This window comes from Helianthus annuus, chromosome 13 (genome assembly GCF_002127325.2).
Source record: "Helianthus annuus cultivar XRQ/B chromosome 13, HanXRQr2.0-SUNRISE, whole genome shotgun sequence".
NCBI lineage: Eukaryota > Viridiplantae > Streptophyta > Magnoliopsida > Asterales > Asteraceae > Helianthus > Helianthus annuus.
In genome coordinates, this window is record NC_035445.2 from 150,625,403 (window position 1) to 150,648,564 (window position 23,162).

Sequence of the window (23,162 nt, forward strand, 5' to 3'; positions counted from 1 at the left end):
TCCTCGAATTTGCGTTTTGCAATGCCTCTGTCGAGCGTGTTCAGAACCTTCGTGACAATCTGTGCCTCACTCAAAAAGGAGATAAAACTATCTTTGAGTTTGGTCGTTCTTTCAAAGCGATTTGTGATCAATTCCATGCTATCGGTCACCCAGTCAACCCCAATGACCAACTCCACTGGTTCCTATGCGGTCTCGGACCTACCTTCGAAAATTTCTCCACGACCATTCGGTCCACCCGCCCCGCTCCAACCTTTTCTGACCTTTTGACCCGTGCAGAAAGTCATGAACTTTTTGTTAGGGAATTACATGGTCCCAATTACCCACCCATGGCCTTTTCGGCCCATTCATCCACATCTCCCAGATCGGTTCGTAACCGTGGATCACAGAATCGCTCGACCCAAAATCTCCCCACCCGAAACAACAACAACTCTAATTTCATAGGCGTATATCGTTCTCATACACCTCTGAATCGATCCAGACGCCCTCCCACATGCCAGTTGTGTCGCAGTCTGGGCCACTATGCCACTGAATGCTTTAAACTTCAATATTTTGCTTCCTCTGCCACTCCAACTGAGGCACAACTAGCTCAGGCATTTCATGCTCAATGCCAACTAAATTCCAACATCCCTGATTAGACATGTGACACCGGTGCTTCTGACCACATGCGTCCCAACTCCGATGGGGTAACCAATCCATCTCCACTCAAGGTAATAAGCGTGTGTATTTTGGTAATGGTCAGTCATTACTAGTTTCTCATACAGGTGACTCAAAATTATATGATTCCCTTAATCTTAATAATGTTTTGGTTGTTCCTCAACTCACTCGAAATCTACTTTCGGTGAGTAACTTAACTGAGGATAATCTTGTTGATGTTGTTTTCTCACATCCCTATTTTTTTATTCAGGATCGACTAACCAAGCAGGTCCTAGCCCGGGGTTACCATGAAGATGGCCTTTATGTTCTTCATAACACACATCAAGCTCTTCTCGCGTCCTCCACATGTCCTAAAGCTTCGTTTGAAATCTGGCATTCTCGTCTTGGGCATGTCAATTTTGATACTATTACTTTATTAAAAAACCATGGATACTTGTCGTTTACTTCTCTTTTACCTAAACCGGGAACTTGCTCCCCATGTGAGCTTGCTAAGTCTAAACGACTACCGTTTAATAATAACAATAAACGTGCCACTAAACCTCTTGAATTAATACATTGTGATTTATGGGTTCCTTCACCGGTAAAATCGGTCGATAATTTCTTGTATTATGTTGCTTTCATTGATGACTTTTCCAGGTTCACATGGATGTTTCCTCTTAGAACCAAAGCTGATTTTTTTTGATGTTTTGAACATATTTGTTCCATTTGTTCAAACTCAATTTTCATAAAAATTTATAACCTTTCAAAGTGACGTTGGCACAGAATTCACCAACCTTAAGGTTCGGGCTCTATTTGAATAAAATGGCACCCTACATCGCTTTTCGTGCCCTTACACACCCCAACAGAACGGGCGGGTTGAACGCAAGCATCGACACACCGTCGAAACTGGTTTAGCGATGCTCTTTCATGCTAAAGTTTAATCCACATATTGGGTTGAAACATTTTCATCAGCGGTTTACATTATTAATCGCTTACCTACTCCCATACTTGATGGAAAATCTCCGTTTGAGCTGCTCTATAATCAAGCACCCAACTATTCCACTTTTCGCACTTTTGGTTGTAGAGTGTACCCGTATCTGCGTGATTATGCTCTTAACAAACTTGCACCAAGGAGTATACCATGCATTTTCATTGGATATAGCTCGAAATATAAAGGAGGATATAGGTGCCTTGACCCTGCAACCATGCGTATCTATATGACTCGTCATGCTCGCTTTGATGAAACACGTTTTCCATTTACTAACACCACTACCAAAAAATCATTTGAGACACTTGAATTATCAACTTTTTTAGACACCTTTCCTATTGTTACTACCAACCTGCAACCAAAACCTTCTACAACTTCTCGCGCTTCTACCACCAGCGATCAACCATTTACATCAACACATATTCCTTACTTTCCTCCACCTCCCATGCACCAGGTACCGCCTGTCGAACCTCCGCCCTCCCCTGCTACAACCGATACCTCCACCACTACCCCCATCACATCCCCTATCTCCACCCCAGAAAACTCCCCTCCTGCCTCCCCTTCCTCGCAATCTACATCAACCCATACGAGTCCTCCTACGACACCACCTCCTCCACCACCTCAGCCGTCTCATCCTATCATCACTAGAGCCAAGGCGGGAATCTTTAAACCCCGTCACCGAGCCGACCTTGCTCACACCGAGATCATCCCTCTTCATCGTTCCCTATTTGCCTGTTCAGATCCTAAAACATACAAAACCGCATCTAAAGACGAAAAATGGGTTCAAGCGATGAAGCAAGAACTTGATGCCCTTCATCGTAATGAAACATGGATTCTCGTACCTCGTCTGGCAACCTCAAATGTTGTTGGATCTAAATGGCTCTTTCGCACCAAGTTTCATTCTGATGGCTCCATTGAACGTCACAAAGCGTGTCTTGTGGCTCAAGGTTATAGTCAAATTTCTGGTCTTGATTTCTCTCATATTTTCAGTCCTGTTGTTAAGCCAGCCACAATTCGCACTGTTTTTGCTTTAGCTATCATCAATCAATGGACATTACATCAATTAGACGTTAATAATGCCTTTCTGCATGGCAATCTTTCAGAATGTGTGTTTATGGAGCAACCTCCCGGCTTTCTCAACCCTCAGTTTCCTAATCATGTGTGTAAATTAAACAATGCCATCTATGGTCTAAAACATGCCCCAAGGGCATGGTTTCAACGCTTAAGCACCTTTCTAACTACCTATGGCTTCCTGTGTAGTCGTGCTGACCCTTCTTTATTTATCCTTAAGAAGGAATCTTGTGTCATGCATCTTTTAGTCTATGTTGATGACCTCATCTTAACAGGTAATCAACCTAGTGCTCTTACATCATTCATTGACTGTCTCCACAATGAATTTGAAATTAAAGATCTAGGGAAACTTAACTACTTTCTTGGACTGGAGGTTACCTACACCAAAAATGGACTATTTTTTAATCAATCTAAATACACTTTGGACATTTTAACATGTGCAAAGTTGTTGGATGCCAAACCTGCTCCAACACCTTTAAGCACAAATGTTTCTTTTGTGTCTACAGGTGACTTATTCTCGGATGCCACTCATTATCGTTCCATTGTGAGAGCTCTCCAGTACTTAATGATCACCAGGCCTGACATTTCGTATGTTGTCAACCAAGTCAGTCAATTTTTGAATGCCCCGACCATTGCTCATTATCCGGAGGTTAAAAGAATTCTTCGTTTTCTTAAAGGCACTTTAGCCTCTGGCCTTCACTACAGTCGTCCGGCACACACATCACTGCTTGGATACTCTGAAGCTGATTGGGCTAGATGTTTAGAAACACGTCGCTCAACTTATGGATACTCTATATTTTTGGGTGGCAACTTAATCTCGTGGAGTGCTAAAAAGCAGCCAACTGTTGCGCGGTCAAGTTGTGAATCTGAATATAGGGCCATGGCCAACATTGCTGCCGAAATAGTTTGGATAACCCATCTTCTTCATGAACTTCATGCTATTCCTGTGGATCGTCCAACCATATTATGTGACAATCAAAGTGCCTTGTTTCTCACTCAAAATCCAGTTTCTCATAAACGTGCCAAACACATTGACCTTGATTACCACTTTTTAAGGGAGCTAGTTGCTTCCGGGAAGTTAGTTACAAAATTTGTTCCAACCAAGCTTCAAGTGGTTGACATTTTCACTAAAAGTCTTCATAAATCTCAATTCATCAACCTTTGCCAGATGCTCCGTATTGGTCCACCACCGTTTCGCTTGAGGGGGGATATTAGCTAACTTATATATTCTAGTGTACTTATTTGTTATATTTATTTATTTCTTAGCCCCTCTATATGTGTATATATATTGTAACTCTTTGTTTAATAGAATTCATTCACTTTCATATTAACACAGATAGATTATTGTTTTTGATTATTTTGTGTTGTAGCTTGACGTTTCTTATGGAAGAAGAAACTTAGGAAGTAACTGACCGATAATTTCACAACTTGAATTTTTAGTATAGTTGGTGCGCTAGCTTATTAAAGATATAAAAGTAGGGCCTCTGGTTCTATTTTAAGATGACTACTTGCATTATGTATTTTTAAAAAAAAAAGCGCACCCTGCCTAAGGTGCACTTATGCGCTATGAGCATCACTTATGAGCACTTCTTTGGTTTTATGATGAGGCGCATAACACGGGATCATTCTTTCTTCATTTTACACTAGGGTTACAAACCATAGGGCGAGTAGAACTCATGTTATAAGCTCTCTTTTTTACTGTAGTTTTTAACTGCATTATAGAACGTTTTAGCCACATTTTAACTGTTTTTGCTGCATTTTTAGGCTTTTTTACAGCATTTCAACTGCATTTTTTACAACTTATAACCATATTTGATAGCATTTTAACTGCATCTTTCATTGTCTTACCGTTTGTGATTAGTTGGTTATCCAATGCACCATGAAGAGTGGTGGTAAAGTATGCGACATTCTTATCGGGGTCGGAATGTTGTGCGAATCCATTAGCGATTAACTGTACTTTTGGAAATGGGAGCGTCGAAGATTCGGAGGCCTCAAATCTTATGTTACCAGAGATCGCTCATCAAATCGCGACATCCTTCTCGGTTCAGATGCTTTCGATATCATCTTACTTACTGCTTATTATTTTCAATAACTTTTAGTTTGCTACTTAATTGTAACGATAGGTTGTCAATTGTCATATTTGATAGGGAAGATGGAAAAAATTTAGAAATTTTGGTAATTCATTAACCAACCAGCCCGATGTTGGTAATTGATTAACCAAAACTGTAATAATCGAAACCGGTCGGAGTATTGTTTATGGTTATGGCTCAAAACCGTTCCGCACCGCTCAACGCACACTCTTAGTTAGTATTTGTCATTTTCTATCGGAATATTGTCTAGATTTTAATTTTATGAATGTATACAAAATTCTTAATGGTGCTCATTTGGGAGGCAAATTGGCTGAATATTTGGGAGCCTTCCTTTCCATCATACAAATGTAAGTTGCTATCAATGTACCATCATGATGGTTAGTCTTGTCAAAATGTTTCTAAATCGTTCTTATTAGTTGCTTGAGTTTTTTGTTATAGTTTTTTTTTATTTTTTTTTATTTTAGAGATCTCGGCACTAATCATATTGGAGACCAAATACCGTCAAACCTTCCACTTACCATCAAAAGTTATGTTTATTGGTCCTTCGTCACATCATGGTTGCAACACTTTCTATATGCAATTTTTTAAAACTTTCTATATGCAATTTTAAAAGTTAGAAATATATGTGAAATGTAGAAAAAGGGGATAACATGGATACTAATCGTAATGAGTTAGAAACATGTAAAGTCAAGACCAATTTTTTTCATTTCAAGTTGATGCTTTATTCACTTATTTGTACAAGATTATTACTAAGTCTTGTAAGTAATTCATAACCAACATAAAATGAAATGAATGAGAAACTAAGGAAAATTTTCGACACCACCGCAACGTGCGGGTTCCCCACTAGTATATAGTATATGAATTTTATATAAGGATACATCGGGTGGTCATTTATCACACCATCACATTAAATCACCTTTGACATCTCATTCCATCATTTATAACAATTGCAATGGTCATTATACTCCATCACACTCATCATACCCAATCACAACTTAACACCTCAACACCAAAGGACAACATATACCATCAGAGCGTGATACTCATCACCCACAACCTACCCATCACTTGTGATACACAACTTGCGGCAGTGTATCACGATTCACGAACCATCACTCGTCACTCACCCTCCACGGACCAACACGAGTACCCTAAGAGCTTATTGGTTAATTATCATAACCTGATAATTAAACTAAAATATTGAATAGTCACAGGATCATATCTTTAGATTTATTCCAACACCTATAACATTTTTTTTGTGATTGTACGTAGCTTCCTATTTTGGCTCAACAGAGATGGAGAATGATTACTCCACCGGACCACCACTGCGACATGTCAGAACCAGAGAAGTCTCGTACACAACAAGTTTGAAACAACCATCATTCAATTTACCAAACCTCCATTAACTTTAAATAATATTTAACACATAAATTTCTTAGTTTATATCTTTCTTATGTTATACTTTCATATCTATTAAAGACATTATACCTATTTTTTATTTTATAATACCAGTGAAGTCTCCTACACAACAAGATTGAAACAACCATCATTCAATATTTCAATTTACCAAACCTCCATTAACTTTAAATAATATTTAACACATAAATTTCTTAGTTTATATCTTTCTTATGTTATACTTTCATATCTATTAAAGACATTATACCTATTTTTTATTTTATAATACCAGTGAAGTCTCCTACACAACAAGTTTGAAACAACCATCATTCAATTTACCAAATCTCCATTAACTTTAAATAATATTTAACACATAAATTTCTTAGTTTATATTTTCCTTATGTTATACTATCATATATTAAAGACATTATAACTATTTTTTATTTTATAATTTTGTTATACACATAGATACATTCTATTAATTAGTTATGCGCTCTGCGGCAGTTAAAAACGTACGTAAAAATAAGGAAGGCACAAGAATTTGTTAAAAAAAACAACAAAATATAAAACATTGTTGTTAAATTTTAAAAAAGTGGAAAACTTACGGCTGGTTTAAAAAGACAAAAGTAACTTTATTAAAGTTTTAAGGTAACTTTATAAAAGTTTAAGAATAGAAAGGTAAATTAGTAAAAAAAGACAAAACAACTTAAAAAAAGGTATAGAGGTAAACATAAAATTTGAAAGTATATGAGTTTATTAAAAGTTAGGAAATTTACGAAAATATCATTTGACCAACGTTCTTTACGAAAATGTCACATTCATGCGTCCGTGGACGGACTCCTCCACATGGGAGGAGTCTGTGTGTCACCTTGAAGAGTCCATGAACGAGGAGTTGACACGTGTTCTTTCAAATGTTGAAGAGTCCATCCCCGACGCATCGCATGCCTCCCCCGACGCATCCCATGCCTCCCCGATGCATCCCTTGCATGCATCCCATGTGAACATGACATTTTCGTAAAGAACGTTAGTCAAATGAAATTTTCGTAAATTTCCCAAAAAACTTTTTGTGACCAAGTTGTAATTTAAAAAAGTTTGATGGTTTAAATAATTGTATACATTTAACAAAACCCCAAGAATTGGTTTTACAAGGCTTAAACCCAAATCTCCCCCATTCACGTACAAACACATTTACTATTACACCAACTTCCCTCTTTAAAAAACACATTTACCCTTAATTGTATACATATAAAATCTTAGGTATTGGTTGGGTGTTTTTCTGGTTTGAGTTAATAATAAAGTTTTTTCATTGTTTTATCGCTATACTCTGTGTTCGATCTTGTGAGTTGTTGATATCATTGTTTTCTACATACCCAACTTTTGATTACTATTCGGACAACGGTAGCTGAGGATGCCTCATCCACTCTAAAGTAATTCAAATAAGGCATAAGATGTATTATTATGCGATTTTAATGATCTACGCCAAAATAAACACACAATTATATACACATCTTTAGTTAATGATAGGTATATTTATATGCGTAAAGGGTCTATATCATATCATGACTACATATCTATATATATATATATAAACATGATAAATAAGGGCTTAGGTGTCATGTTATAAGGGCTTGAGAGATGATGTGGCATCACCATATGGCTTCTTAAAATTGGTTTTGGCTCCAAAAAAATCCTCCTTATTCAAACGGGTTAGGCGGCATCCGAAATAGTTGAATACGACCCGATATGCAAAAAAAAACGGATCCATATATATTATAGATTTGGTTCATAATATTCACTTAAAGTATCAGTTATTTCTCTGCCGCTTCTCTTTCTCTTTGTGCCCTAAACCTTCCTTCTCCGTTGTTGTTCTGCTTTACCATCATTCTATTCTTCCAATCAGTGAACGATAATCAGGCATGAATTCCTTCCCTCTTCATTGTTCTACTTCATCATATTTCCCCTTCATGTTTTAATAGCAGAACAACATTAATCTTTTTGAATGTTAAAACCCTAACCTTCAATTCTGTTCTCATACCATCTAGGTAATTCCGTCGCCGCTCCCACCCAATCTACAGTCCGTATCCAATTTTTCATGTTAGGTTTTCATTTACCAATTTGAAGGAAGATAAAGTGGGGAATCACTGGTTTCAAAAGCTAAGGTTTTAAACATACATGGGGATTCCATTAGCAAACTGAGAAGAAGAAGATGACGACTAGAATAGCTCCCGGAGTGGGGGCGAATCTCCTAGGTCCACACTCGGCGGAGAGGAACCAAGATGTCACCGCCAACGTCGGCAATCTCACCCATCCTCTCGCTGTTTTTTCTATCAGTGTTTCAATCGTTGTTTATGCCGATGATGGATGAATCAAACAGAAGGTGAGTAATTATATGTTTTTACATGGTTCAACAAACCCTAATTTAATAATCCTCTTGATAATCGTTTTCACTCAATCTGTTTCTTTCCCTTGATTATTTACAAGGATTAAAGATGTTCAAGGCGATGAATGGCATAAAGATTTCAGAGACGTTTTCAGATTTAGATATATTCTTTGAATGAAGGTACTTTCAAATCCGTTGGTTTTCATTTTTTAAGTTGTTATATCTGATTTGGAGTTGCAAATTTGTGATCGTTGAATTTGTGTGTATTGTTTGGTGATGATTTCATATAAAGTTTTAATTTTTACGTGAAATTGCAGCTTTTGAAAGGAGAGTTTTTATTGTTTATCTGGTGTTGGTGAAGTGTCTTTTTTTCTTGATATGGGCAGACACGGGATCCGGGTTTTGACCCGGGTATACAAATGTTCTAATACCCTAATATGCATCTCTTTCACCGCCGCTTCTCTTTTTGTATAAATTGTCCAAACTAGGGTTAGACCCAAGTGCTCCGAACTGGATTAAGTAGGTACGAGGCTTCTCCCTTTTAAAGTTTTCGTTTGAAAATATTATCATTACAGATAACATTTTGGTATTGATTCTTGTCACATAATAAATAACCGTAAGTTTATTATTTGTTACTTTGATGTCACACCCCGATAATCCCACGCATCTCTATGTGATATTGTGTCACTAAATCACTATGTACAGGATATATGTTCCTTATCCATTTCAGTGGGGCACCCCAACTTTTGATGTAACAGAAGTATTCATGATGGTAGTTGCTTCATTCATCTCTACCATTTAGGTTAATTTCTTTTCTTATCTTTACTCAATAGCATGTAATTAAAGCATTACTATTAAACAGACTTTTACCGACAAATTATTTTATGCGCAGTCCACTGGTTCGTTTCTCGCAACAACAAGATATGGGAGCGCGACTCCTGTGTCACCTTCTGTTTTAAGTCGCGGTATCGGGTGGCTGGTATGTTGTAACTGAAACTATATGTTTGCATATGTTCTATTAGTTTTTTATACATTTTTATTCAAGAAAACATATTATTTATGTAAGGATTTAGGACTTTCATTGGTAGCATGTGTGATACGGTAACCGGATTTGCTGCATCAGTGTAACGACCTTCATTTAACGTTGTTTTTAACGATTATATGACATCGAATACGTATTTTTACGAATATGGTGATTTGTAGGGAAAACTCTGGTGCATTGGCATTAACTAAAGTTGGAAGTCAACGCGTGATTCAAATATCAGCTGCTTTCATGCTCTTCTTTTCAGTCTTTGGTAAAAAGTCTCGCCTTGTCTTGTATCTTCTTTCGAGAGGGAGTTCGTTTATGTTCATTTACTTGGTAAACAAATGAAGATGAACACATTTTTTTAATTCATTTAATATGATCTTATATTAATTTGTGTATGATATGAAACTCTAGACGAATCTTCTTCAAACAAAAATACTTCACTTCAGAGGAATATGGGCTCTGAGTTCTCGTGTATGATAAAAGAGGCCAAGATTCTTGCCTCAACATTAGGGGTTCCATGTGTAGACAGGTAATCACTATGAATAGTTTAAGTATATATACTTTTACTAGAGCTCATACATTGATCAGATGTTTCATCATGTAAACATTAAACGCAATATAATTAGGCTTTTTATTAACCTTTTGAACTTTGTGCTATTCAGTATCGAGGAAGGTGAAGCTCAGTGTGCATTATTGGTTTCGGAGTCATTAACTGTAAGCGAAAACAAGATATAATCATTTATAATATCATGTATCTTTGAAGTTTTGCTTATATTCCATAATCTTTTGTGATTTTTCAGGATGGATGTTTCTCTTCAGACTTGGATATCTTTCTCTTTGGAGCAAGAATAGTGTACAGGGATATATGCCTTGGTTAGCATATCTAACTTTCTGTTTCGCTTATTTTTTAGCTGTTTTTTTGGTTAAAATTAAACTTAGAGATCATGAGTGCATTTTATTTTTTTATTTTTAATTATTATTTTTTTTTGCAGGTGGTTATGTTATTTGTTATGAAATGGATGACATTGAGAAAAAAAACTTGGATTCGGAAGAAACTCATTGGTGCGTTATTTTCGAGTTAGTTTGCAGGACAACTGTTGAGGTGTTTACATCATTCACTTTGTTGTGACATGTGAATCCGTTTGTATGCCATAATTATAACTTAAAAAGAGAAATTTTATAATTTAAATGTAATTGTATTGTACACATTTGTGTTTTTTTGTAGTAACTTTTAATTTTAATATATTCATTTGCGGAAAAAATAAAATAATAAAAAAATCAGGTTGAACGGGTTGTCTTTGGGTCAACCCACGAACATTCAGATTGTGTTTGGGTTCATATGTATGACACAATTTTTGGGTTCGGGTCTTGCTCGGGTTCGTCTAAAATTTTTGGGTTCAGGTTGGGTCAAGCCTGTGAACACGACCCGTTTAGCACCCTTTGTTCTACTACTCGGCCCTATTTAGTCTGTGTGTGTGTCATATTTCAGCCCTATTTAGTCTGTGTGTGTGTCATATTTCAGCCCTATTTGCATAACTGTTTTTTTTTTCAGGGTTATGTTAAGAACGTAACGCCAAAGGGATGTTTTATTATGCTTTCTAGGAAGCTTGATGCGAAAATCCTCATTTCAAACTTGTCTGACGATTTTGTCTCGAACCCCGAAGAAGAGTTTCCTATCGGGAAACTTGTAACTGGCCGGTGATTATTAATTTATTATTTTTCAATAATTTTTGTTACTAATTTTGACGTGAATATGATGCTCATGTAACCTCTATTATTTTTCAGTACTTTTTGTTTGTAATTTTTACACAGGGTGCTCTCTTTGGAACCTCTATCAAAGAGAATTGAAGTTAGTCTTCGTAAAACAAGTGGTTCGGGAAGGGTGAAGCGTGTTAAGTTGTATGGTTTGTTTATCATTATCGATCAATCTAAGTTGGTTGGATTGTGCCATGTGTCCGAGCTTCCCGAGGATAATGTCGACAACCTTGAAACGAAGTACAAAGTTCATGAGTGCGTTAAAGCTAAAGTTTTGAAGGTGATAAACATTTACATTATATTTTGAATTGGATTTCACAATCAGTATATTAATGTATTGATCATGTGGCTGTTAATCTTCATTTTGTTTTCAGATTGATGAAGAAAGACGAAGTTCATGTAGTTTTCAGCCAATGTAGTTTTCAGCCAATGTAAAGTCTGAGTAAGGATGAGCATTTGGTACCGAGTACCGGTATCGAATCGATACCCACTTTTTGGTGTTTTATGGTATCGGTACCGGTTCGGTACGGTACCGGTATTTTACCGAATTTTGCCTTCAGTATCAATACCGTACCGGTACCGTATATTTTTATATAGTTATATTACGGTGAGAACATGTCACCGAAAAACACACAAGTCGTCAATACATTGCTAACAAATGGTAACTTATAAAAGCAACTTGTGCTGTGAAGTAGGCAGCTCTAACCTTACTATTATGCATATTTGAACCAATATTTAATGCCATCGGTTTTCTATATTCTTGATTATTTTTTATTATTTTTGAAAAACAAAAGTTTGGTGGGACTAGGTGAGCTATGAAATTTTCGGTTGGAACATGAAGTTTGGTGGGGTTTGGTCTATATACCATCCTTTTAACACATTTGTATTACTTTTTTTTAATCTTTTATCAGGTATCTGCATTGACAAAGTTGCTCATAATTTACAAGAATCAAGATTTGGGTTCTCATATGTGATAAAATGGAAAAAAACAACTAAAATATGGTAAGTTTTGTCTCTATTGTGGTGATGATGGATGCGCGACATAATGTCAACTCGTAATATATATAAATCAACAAATATCTCAGCAACCTTAGTATCGACACCAAAGTTTATATTATATAGTATCTACACTAAAGTTTATATTATATATTTAAACAATTATAATTTGGTTGTTTTCTATTTGTAGAGAGAACTCAATTTACTAAGGGAAAGGTTTTGGTAACTCGAAGGATATGCATCTTCAAAGGGACTCGACTATCTTTAAATTGTATATCCACTGTATCACTAATTTATATAATATGAGACTTTGTATTTTATTTTATTTATATACACTTGATATTTATCTTAATAGTTTTCTCCAACCCGGGTAGCACCCGGGTGATAACCTAGTAATATAATAGTTAAAAATTGTTCTTCTCGAAGAAAGCATGTATATATAGAAGGTGACAATGGCAATGACGTTGGTGGTGGTGGTGTGCCCAAAAGTGACTACTATAAGTTTTTTCCATTAAAATGCTGAGTTGATGCTATGTTATTTTTATAACCTATTTATAAATATATTTTTTTTGATACTTTATGATACTGTTGTGGTAATTATCATTAAAGAAATCTACTTGCAACTGGTATATCAGTATTTTAATAATAAACAATATAGATATAGTTGAGAAAATGACTGATCATCTTACTAACTTAATATTTATGCTTACCGTATATATATGTTACCTAATATTTTATAGAGTAGTTCTATTCACAAAAGCTAGTAAACTATTAACACAAACCTAAATTATATTTGCATTATATGTAATAATACTATTAGAAAAAATTACCACTTGTATTGTCAAACGAATTTAATATTAATGGAAAACCAAGTCAAAAGAAATACTATCACACCAAAGGATGGAAAACCAAGTCAAAAGAAATACCATCACTCTAAAAGGTTACTTTTGTTTATATTATTTAGGGTCACTTACAATAAAATACAAATAATAACTCCACCAAATACTTATGTTTTAAATAAACTAACCATTAAACCATTCATTTTCTCTCTTCCAGCGTATCTAACAACTATTTATTTTCTATTTTTAAACAAGCTTATCTACTCCACCAATGGGTTGTTTGTTTACCTCTTAATAAGGCTCTTAGGCTACACGGTATGTGGGTCGTCCCCCTACCGTCTTGGATCGGCGCCGGTTTGAACACCGTGCCGCCCCCCACGTCCCGTCTCCTCTGTCCTTTTCTCGCCATTTGCGACGGTCCAAAATGGTGGGCCCCCTACGTAAAGTTACCGTTATAAAAAAAATTAATTTCCAATTTAAACAAAAAAACAAACGGTCAAAATTTGAAAATATATAAATTTCCATTCCATTTTCACTTCCATTCACAAATTTAACCCCAAAATTTCATCTCTCTCTCATAATTTTTATAAATCTTCTTTCACTTTTATAAACCTTACTCTATCATGGATCCCTTCAACAACCCGAACAGCCCGAACAAACCCAACAACCCGACCAATCCTAACAACCCGACCCAACCTAATGTTTTCTCGGTTCCGGGATATTATCCGACGCTAGAACCGAACCAATTCTCGCAATATTCATTCAAATGCGTTTGCATCATTCCAACACTCGCCAAACCAATTCGCTCAATTCTCTCAAAATCAAGCCCTTCAACAAATGATGATGCGGGGTGCTTATAATTTCCCACCGAACCCCACACCACCCGTTCAACCCCAACCGATCCCGATGCAACCCTTTCAACAATCCGAACCCGAAGACGATGTTGAGGTTGTTCCCGAAACCCAAAGGAATGGGAAATGATAACGATGGATGTCGATTAGTATCCCGAGCCGAAACGTTCGATGTTGAAAAAAATAGAAGACTAAAAAAAATAAAAAAACATAAAAAAAGTGGTGGAGGACTATGACTAGGACCATCCTCCCATGCCATCTAGTTTTGGAGGATGAACCATCTTTGGGAGGACTATGACGTGGCGCCTACGTGGCGGATCATCCTCCAAGGATGGACCATCACCATACCCACTAGCCTTAATGGTTCTGAAGGGGTATGGTCCCAGATCTCGCTTCAGCATGACCGCGAGTGACCATTACCCTTATCAAAAACCCCCACCAGCAAGAACTTATCTGTGTCCGTGCGGGCACGCGTGAACACAGCGATCGAATCCAATCGGTTAAGTGATGGAAGAAGACTTACCTTGTGTATGAAAATGGGTGTACGCATAGCGATGCAGCCTAGCACCGCACCCTATAAACATTTTCGTCACGACAAGGGATCTGGACAACAACTACAGTCACCGTAAGTGGTGATGCAGCCTAGCACCGTATCCCGCAGTCTTCGCAAGAGTGGGAATGCGGAAGCAACAACGCTTACCACAGGCAGCGATGTGGCGCGACACTGCGTCCTGCCCACGAGGCAAGTGGGGCTGACACCCCAGAGCAAGTGGCACCGATAACAGTCGCCTGTCAGCCCTTACGTAAGAAACAGACTAACACTGCAGTAGGACGTGGCTTCACCTCCACAACCGATAAGCCTGACACACCTGCATAAGGGCGGCACGTCGTCAGTCTGTCCCCTCAACCACCCTCCTTCACTCCTCGGCTATAAATACCCATCCCGAACCAGGTTTGAGGTATCTTTTCACAACTCTCTCACTACTACTACTGTCACACACTTTGCTTCACAAGCAAATTACTGATTCTCACGCCAGAGAGTGGTAACAAGGAGCACCCCCACCCCATCCTCCTTGTTACGAGTCTCGGTTTGTTTCCTTGTGCAGGAGATCAACCAGCGAACGGTCCAGCCACCGATCCTCGGAAAGAAGGGATTAACCCTACTTGACGAGACCAGTGAGTTAACCTCCCTCAGTTAACCATTGTTTCATCATTGGCACCCACCGCTACTCTTAGCATTTTTTTCACATCTCTTTCTTTCCTGAGATCATGTCTGATCGTCCAAACAATGCTACCGGGGAAAGCCAAAACCCCGCAAACCCAGGGCCTGCAAGGACTGCTCCCCTAGCCCAAAACGTTGGCCACATAGGCACATCCGCAGCAGGGGGCACTCTCCCCACATTTGCACCAGATGTTTCATAGTATGCTTCTGTGATACCTCCGGGCATGGATCTCTATGCCTGGTATTACTAACAACAAACTATGCTGGCCGCAACATACAATAGAGCTTGCGCTGAAGCGCAAATTCCTGGTGGTCCCACCCCCGCTCCACATACACCTGGGGGTCGTATCTTGCAATACGACGGCAGGGCCCCCACACACCCAGCCTCTCGCAGTAGGCACGAAGACCGCGGTTCCTCTTATTGTGAGGTCCGCACACTCGATGAGGATGATTCCACGTACGAGTCCCGCTGCAGGGGCCCAATACATAGTCGCCTAGGCCCTCATGGCGAAAACAGGCCGCAATCTACAGCCCACCGCGGCTCCGGCATCCATAGCCATCTGGGAACACAATCCCACAACGAAGGGTATGGTCGTACCGACCCGGACGACCATACATATTGAGGGGAATCCCACACAACTAATAGCCGACCAGGACAACACAATTACGTTCCTCCCACGTAACCCCGCACTACATACCTCCGCGCTGCTAAGCGCAACCAAACCCAGGCCTACATGCCAAAGTCCGCGGCAGAAAACTCTAAATTCACACCAGAGATCGCCCACGCCGACGTCACAACGACTAAACTCCCACTAACGATTGGGAAGTACAATGGTTCGTCCGACCCGTATGACCACATGAACATTTTTACCGGCGCTAGGTGCAACAGCAAGTGGAACGAGGCCACTTGGTGTCATTTTTTCCCCCAGACCCTCACTGGTCTGGCGAGGGCTTGGTTCGATTCTTTGCCAGTTGGATCACTGGCTTCATTCGAAGACCTGCAAGCACGATTCCTTGCACATTTCATCCAGCAACGACGTCACAAACGAGATTCAATAGACGTCATTAACATCTGGCGCGGAGACAACGAAACCCTAGAGTCGTTTATCGTCCGCTACAATAAAGAATACCTCAAGATCGGCGGAGTTGCAGATCAAATGGCACACAACCATTTCATTCGGGCTGTCAAGGACGATGATATGGTTATGACCATCTCAGGCAAGGAGGGCTTGCCAGAAAGGTGGGACGACGTCATGGCCGCGGTCAAGACGTACGCCCAAACCTAGCGGTCCCTCAAACCGCACACTGTCAAGGCACAGCCCCAAGCGGAATGTCAATCCTCCCGCCAAGACTCCAAGCGCAATAACAAGCGCAACCGGGACACATGGAATCGTGGCAACGATTCCAAACCATATAGTCCCACGCAGTCACCAGCCCGACGTAAGGGCAACAATCAATGCCCAACGCGATAACCGGGCATCCAATAAGGAATCTCGGGACCGTAACTGGACCGAGATCAATCAGTCACCAAGTGACGTCCTCCTCACGGATGCATAATTCTTACGACCGGCCCAACCAATGAAGTTTAAAAAGAAACAGGACCTCACGCTTTACTGTGAGTATCACAAGGACTCGGGCCACACAACCAACAACTGCATCAGTCTCCGACTGGAGATTGAGCGAGCCCTGAATGAGGGGAAGTTGCAACACTTGTTGACAGCCGCGCAAAAGCAAAACAAGCGCATCACCCCCCCCCACAACGAGTGCACCTCCACGGGTAATGGAGGACGTGGAAAGCCGCGCAAGGCGGCAAGAAGACCGGACAATGACTGGAAAGACAAACAAGTCGTCTTTCCAAAAGTTCGAGGCGAACCGCGTGACAGGCGCGCCGTCGTCATTACAGGCTACCTGGCTCACTACTGCACGGAGCGATTATTCATTGACCCGGGCAGTACCTCTGACATTATATATGAGCAGTGCTTCAACCAGTTTGATAAAAAAAGATAAGGATCGGTTGCAGCCGGTAGATTGCCCTTTGGCCGGGTTCGCAGGGGAAACCGTATTTCCCCTGAGCCAAATCACTTTCCCCGTGCGCCTTACCAACGGAAGGCACACGCGAGCGAAGGAGGTAAACTTCATGGTTTTACCTCACACCTCTCGATACGACGTACTTCTCGGGCGCGAGTTCCAAGACGATTTCAACATGATTACCTCTGTCCCCCACTCTGCCATCGGTTTCTCAATCGAAACGTGGGTCGTGATAATCTGTGTCCGCAGAGAGGTTATGTCCATGGACGAGCTACGTTCGGTGGAAGTGCTTCCTCGATTGCTACAAAAGCTATCACCAAGTGCAGATGGCAATCGAGGACGAAGATAAAACGCCATTCCGCACGCCTAACGGGAATTACTGTTATACAAAAATGTCGTTTGGTTTGCGCAACGCGGGCGCAACTTATCAAAAGTTGATTAATTACACTTTTGGTGATCAAATCAGCAAAAGTGTCGAAATCTACATGGACGACCTAGTCGTCATGAGCATGGAGGAGGATACCATGCTCAACGATATTTAGAGAACATTCCAAACTCTGCGTAGCGTCAACATAAAGCTCAATCCAGGGAAATGCTCATTTGGAATGGAAGAAGGCAAGTTCCTTGGATTCATCGTCACCAAAGATGGATTCAAGGTGAACCCGGAAAAAGTTCAGGCGATCGAGCGCATGCCATCGCCTTCCATGATAAAAGAAATGCAACGACTAGCTGGCAGGCTAGCCGCACTGAACAGATTCTTAGCCAATCATGCAGCTAAATCTTATCCTTTCATCAAGACTCTGCGGAACTGCTTAAAAAAGGAACAATTCCAGTGGACCGCAGAAGCTGAAAACGCTTTCCGGGAGATAAAAGAGTGTTTGATACAACTCACAACTCTAACCGCACCACGCAAAAAAAGAACCACTTATCTTGTACTTATCTGTCGCAGACAACGCGGTAGGTGCGGTACTCATAGTGGAGTGAGAGGGAGTTCAAACACACATCTACTATATCAGCAAAATGCTCAACGACCCAGAGACAAGATACTCCATCATGGAGAACTTGGTACTCGCACTGGTGCACGCATCGAGACGGTTGCGACCTTACTTCGCAAATCACGTCTTCACCTTGTTAACCAACTACAGGATAAGTCTGATCCTCTCCAAGCCCGAAATCTCTGAGAGATTAGCAAAATGGGCCATTGAATTGGTCGCGCACACGTTGATCTATAAGCCGCGCCCCGTGATTAAAGGCCAGGTTCTAGCTGATTTTGTTGACGAAGTACCGGTGAATCGCATCCAAGAATGCGAAAAAGAACAAAACCCTACACCGCCACCATCCTCCTCAGATACCTGGGCACTATATACCGATGGTTCATCCAACGAGGATGGTGCAGGTGCGGGTCTGTGACTCGTTAGCCCCGATGGCCAAGAGCTCACCTATGCAATCCGCCTCGATTTCAAAAGCACAAATAACGAGGCAGAGTATGAGGCTCTACTGGCAGGGCTGTGTCTAGCAGTCAAACTCGGCGTCCAACACTTGGAGGCACACGTCGACTCACTACTTGTTGCAGGGCAAGTGCGCGGCGACTATGCCGCAAAAGGGGATATCATGATCCTCTACCTCGAACAAGCCCTGCAACTAAAATCAAAGTTCACTTCCTTCATTATTCGCCATATCAACAGGAGTGAAAACAAACCCGCGGATGCACTTTCAAAACTCGCATCCACCAGCTTCCAACATCTGGTAAAGGAGATACGCATTGAGATTCTGAAGAATCCCTCAGTACCCCTGCGCCAAGTCAACGTCATCCAGTACGGTACAACATCCTGGATGACACCAGTCATTGCATACTTACAATCAGGTGTTACTCCCGAAAGTAAGGCAGAGGCATGCAAGTTGCAATACAAAGCGTGCCATTATCAGATGGGAGACGGTATTTTATACCGCAAATCATACCTGAGACCACTCCTACGATGCGTCGACCCCCAAGATGCCACGTACCTAATCAGAGAGATACACGAGGGAATATGTAGCATACACGTGGGCCCACGCATGGTGGTGGCCAAAATCATGAATGTCGGGTACTACTGGCCCGACATGCACCTGGACGCGGTCAAAGTCTTGCGCAAGTGTTTCAATTGCCAGCGCCACGCTCCCAAAACCTTGCGCCCCAAGAACAACCTAGTCCCCGTCACCACCGCATGGCCATTCCAGAAATGGGCGATCAATGTGGTGGGACCATTTCCAGACGCACTAGGTGCGGTAAAGTTTATCATAGTGGCTGTCGACTATTTCACAAAATGGGTGGAAGCAAAACCGCTTACCTCCACCACCGTCATGATAACAAGAAAATTTGTTTGGGAACATATCATCTGCCGTTTCGGTTTACCGATGTGTATCGTTACTAACAACGGCACCAACTTCATTGCCGAAGACTTTCAAAACTGGCTAAAGTAGCTAAACATCGAACACATATTCTCATCAGTGGCGCATCCGCAAGGGAATGGCCAAGTAGAGAGTATCAATAAAAGTTCAGTCGAATGTATCAAGGCAAAGTTGGGAACAGCCAGACGCGGCTGGGTTGATGAGCTCCCTAGTATCCTATGGGCTCATAGGACTAGCCCGAAGACAAGTCACGGTGAGACACCCTTCAGCCTGGTCTACGGCACTGAGGCAGTGATCCCCGCTGAAGTAGGTCTCCCTTCACCTCGAATGTTGGCTGTCAACAAAATTGGCAAAAATGACGAACGCAGGCTTGATTTGTACCTCCTAGAGGAAAGGCGTGAAAACGCAGCAATCAACGAGGCCAAGTACAAAACCAAACTTGAAAAGTACTACAATGCACCCGTCCGCATTTGTACCTTCAACCCGGGAGACTACGTCATTCGCGACAATGAAGCGTCTAACACAGAACGCCCAGGGAAACTTGCCCCCAAGTGGGAAGAACCCTACCTCATCCAAGAGGTCCTGGGCAAAGGCGCATATAAACTACAAACGTTAGAAGGCGAACCTATCGCACGCACATGGAATGCACAGCAGCTTCGACGCTGTTACATGTAAGCCATGTTTTACATTTTCCATGTAACCTATCGGGCCACAGGCCATTTGCAAATAAATAAATAAATGATTCAATACAATATTGTTTATTTCCTTCTATTACAAATGCGTGTTCCACTTTGCGGAATCTGCAAAAACAGATTGGCAAAATCTTCATTCGCGATACCCACACAAAGTGGTAACCACACACAAATATTGTAATAGGCCAGCAAAGGTAAAACATCAATGTCTATCCGGCTGGATACGCACATACGGGTTTTGCAAAACCTATACAATTCCTAAACCCTAACGGGATCATAATGGAAATTGACTATGACTCAACCACGCTTTATAGCCAACGGAGTCATTCGTATACTTGCATATCATCTAGACGTGCAAAGGACATATTTAGAGATAATGTTACGAAAGGCCTTAAACATTGGCCTTCTTTCACATTAACTCACACATGTTCAAACGCAAGAAAGAAAACACTTGTGCAAATTTAACAAAAAGATTAACTTTGTATTCCAAAAAATTTCTACACCTACGTGGTGCACAAGAAATTTACATAAGTTTTTCTACCATTTACATCAAAGAGGAAATCAAAATGAAAGGCACGCAGGCCAACCTAGTCCTATTTTGTCCCACTGGTGCCCGCATCACCTTTTGCGTCACCAGCAATTTCCTCCTCCTCCTCTTTAGGATCAACATACAATAACCGCAAGCGGTCCACGTAATCTTCCGCCTCCAAGCATTTATCAATATCATCAACGGCGAAAATGGACAGGTTGTTGTACGCCTCAACAGCTGCAGCATACTGCACTTCAGTATCTATGCCATGGAACCCAGACCTTTCATCAGTAAATTTGCTTTGGTACAAGGGGTTCATATGGCTAATGCATCGATTGTAACCAGCCTTGAATCTTGTTTCCCGCGCGCGCTCCTTAAGCTCATTTACAGCAGCTGCGTTCTCAGGCGCGTCAAGAATGGTTCCAACAATCTACAAAACACAAGTAACAAAAGTAAACAAAAGCAAAACCTAAATGCAACAAAGGCACCAGCTACTTACATGCCCGATACCGTGATCACGCATCCAGTCACGGTCTGCCTTAAGCTGATCCAGAAAAGAAATCAAGCTATCTTTAGCCTCAGCAGTCTCCCCCGCCCGCGCTTCAGCTTCCGCCGCGCGGGCAGTGACCTCCTCAATAATGGTCACTCGGTTCTGCACCTCAACCTATGAACAACAAAGCATACACAAGTATGGAAGGATAATCAATCACACTTGTGAAACAAAGAAACAAACTCAAGCATAAACGCAACTCATACCTTGAAGTCCTCAAGAGCTTTGTTTAAATTGTTGCGGTCAGCATCCGCCTCTTCAAGAGCCTTGGCACCGCGTGCCTCCGCTTCCTTGGCTTCCTTAGCAGCTGCTTCAGCTGTGGCCTTCTCCTTCGCCAAAGCAGCATTTGCTGCTTTGAGGTTAGTCAGCTCCTGACGAACACGGAAAAGTTTTTCATTTTCCCGAGCACATGCTTCCCTCCAACCCTTGCGTTCATCAGAAAGCAGTTTATCAAGGGTACGGACCTATTTAAGGCCGGCTGTCGCAGCCCAAGCTTCAGTCTGCTTGTGCTTCTCAAAAGCAGCCTTCTCTCTCTCAAGCTGCTCCGCAACCTCTCGAGCAGCCTTAACCATCGCCTCAGCCTCAGCCCGCAGGCGAGCAGTTTCCTCCTCCTTGCAGCCCAGGACCTTATAATCTTCCATAATAGCACTTGCCATTATGAAATTCCCAACAAGCATGGAGGAGAGTTGATTTATCCGGTTCTCACGGGGCAAACCACGAGCCCGAAGAACCTCGAACGGAGTACCCAAACCACTCAAAATATCCCTGCATGCGGAGGGATCCTTGGAAATATCATCCCCTTGCATAACATTCCAAGGGGGACGATGGTAGCTCACACTCCGGTTCTCCGCGTAAGAGCGGTAATAGAACTCCAATTCAGACTCACCAGGCTGAATGGACGGTTCTTCAAAGCCCGCGTCCGCAGCAGTTGAACCAGATGTTTTTTCAGCAACGGGGGACTTATGCTTTTCAGCGTCAGCAAACCTCAAATTATTAACCCCCTCAACATCAATATCCCGCGGAGGGATCAAGTTGTCAGAAGAATCCACCGTATCAAACATTGTCTGCCCCGCGGCCTTCTTCCCGTTATCCTCCGCACGCACAGATGGCGAAGTAACCACTTCAACGGAAGGGCTTCTTGTAAACTCCTTATTTACCCCCCGTGTCCATGGCCGCATCTCGCGGGGGAGAAGAACGAGACTCAAAAAAGGAGAAAGTCTCCTCAAGCGGTTCTACAACAAAGCAAAAACAACTATAAGCTACAAGCTGAGAATGACAAACACTTGTAAACTTATGGTCTACTTACCAGTCACAACCGCGGGCTTTGGCTGCGTGACAGCAGCTGTCCGAGTCGTTCTCAACCTCGGACGTTTTCGCACACCAGCACCAGCGACATCACCTTTTCGCTTCTTCTCAACAGCGGGCTTAGCACCCGCAGCGGATCCACCCGCAGCCGCACCACCACCTGGTACACCCAAACCCTCAAGGGTGTCAGACACTACCACATAATCGTCGTATTTGGGTAAACGAGTACGAGAGATACCTGCCACCTCCGGAACCAAAGGAGGAATAACAACCGACTCATGCGGTTTCTTCCCCCTGCGAAGCTTCTTGTCACCATGTTTCTTCATATGCTGTTTGGGAACACCAGTACCATCAGGGTCCCCTAAGGCCCCAAGGCTCCCTACGTTTCACCCATAAACAAACAATCAATAAGGTTTACAA

The 23,162-nt window shown here is 41.3% G+C and overlaps 1 protein-coding gene across 18 annotated transcripts; it reads left to right on the forward strand.

Annotated features, from left to right (window-relative positions):
* Window positions 1-7,971: 7,971 nt before the first annotated feature.
* LOC110899798 (flap endonuclease 1) lies at window positions 7,972-12,690 on the forward strand. Of its 18 annotated transcripts, none has more exons than XR_004876346.1 (15): window positions 7,982-8,554; window positions 8,659-9,359; window positions 9,450-9,536; window positions 9,624-9,681; window positions 9,761-9,852; window positions 9,999-10,116; window positions 10,250-10,301; window positions 10,388-10,460; window positions 10,580-10,689; window positions 11,140-11,285; window positions 11,400-11,622; window positions 11,717-11,778; window positions 12,136-12,150; window positions 12,254-12,344; window positions 12,529-12,690. XR_004876346.1 is itself a non-coding variant. In XM_035981636.1 (12 exons), the coding sequence occupies exons 4-12, from the start codon at window positions 9,647-9,649 to the stop codon at window positions 11,759-11,761; spliced, it is 894 nt and encodes a 297-aa protein (XP_035837529.1). In that variant the 5' UTR covers window positions 7,982-8,554; window positions 8,659-9,359; window positions 9,450-9,536; window positions 9,624-9,646; the 3' UTR covers window positions 11,762-12,106. The 18 variants fall into 18 exon arrangements, 2 of the variants coding, with proteins under 2 accessions (XP_035837529.1, XP_035837530.1); XR_004876342.1 differs by lacking the exon at window positions 12,136-12,150 and having other exon boundaries at window positions 8,659-9,080; window positions 9,263-9,359; window positions 11,717-11,784; XR_004876341.1 differs by lacking the exon at window positions 12,136-12,150 and having other exon boundaries at window positions 8,659-8,737; window positions 8,875-9,359; window positions 11,717-11,784.
* The last annotated feature ends 10,472 nt before the right edge of the window (window positions 12,691-23,162 follow it).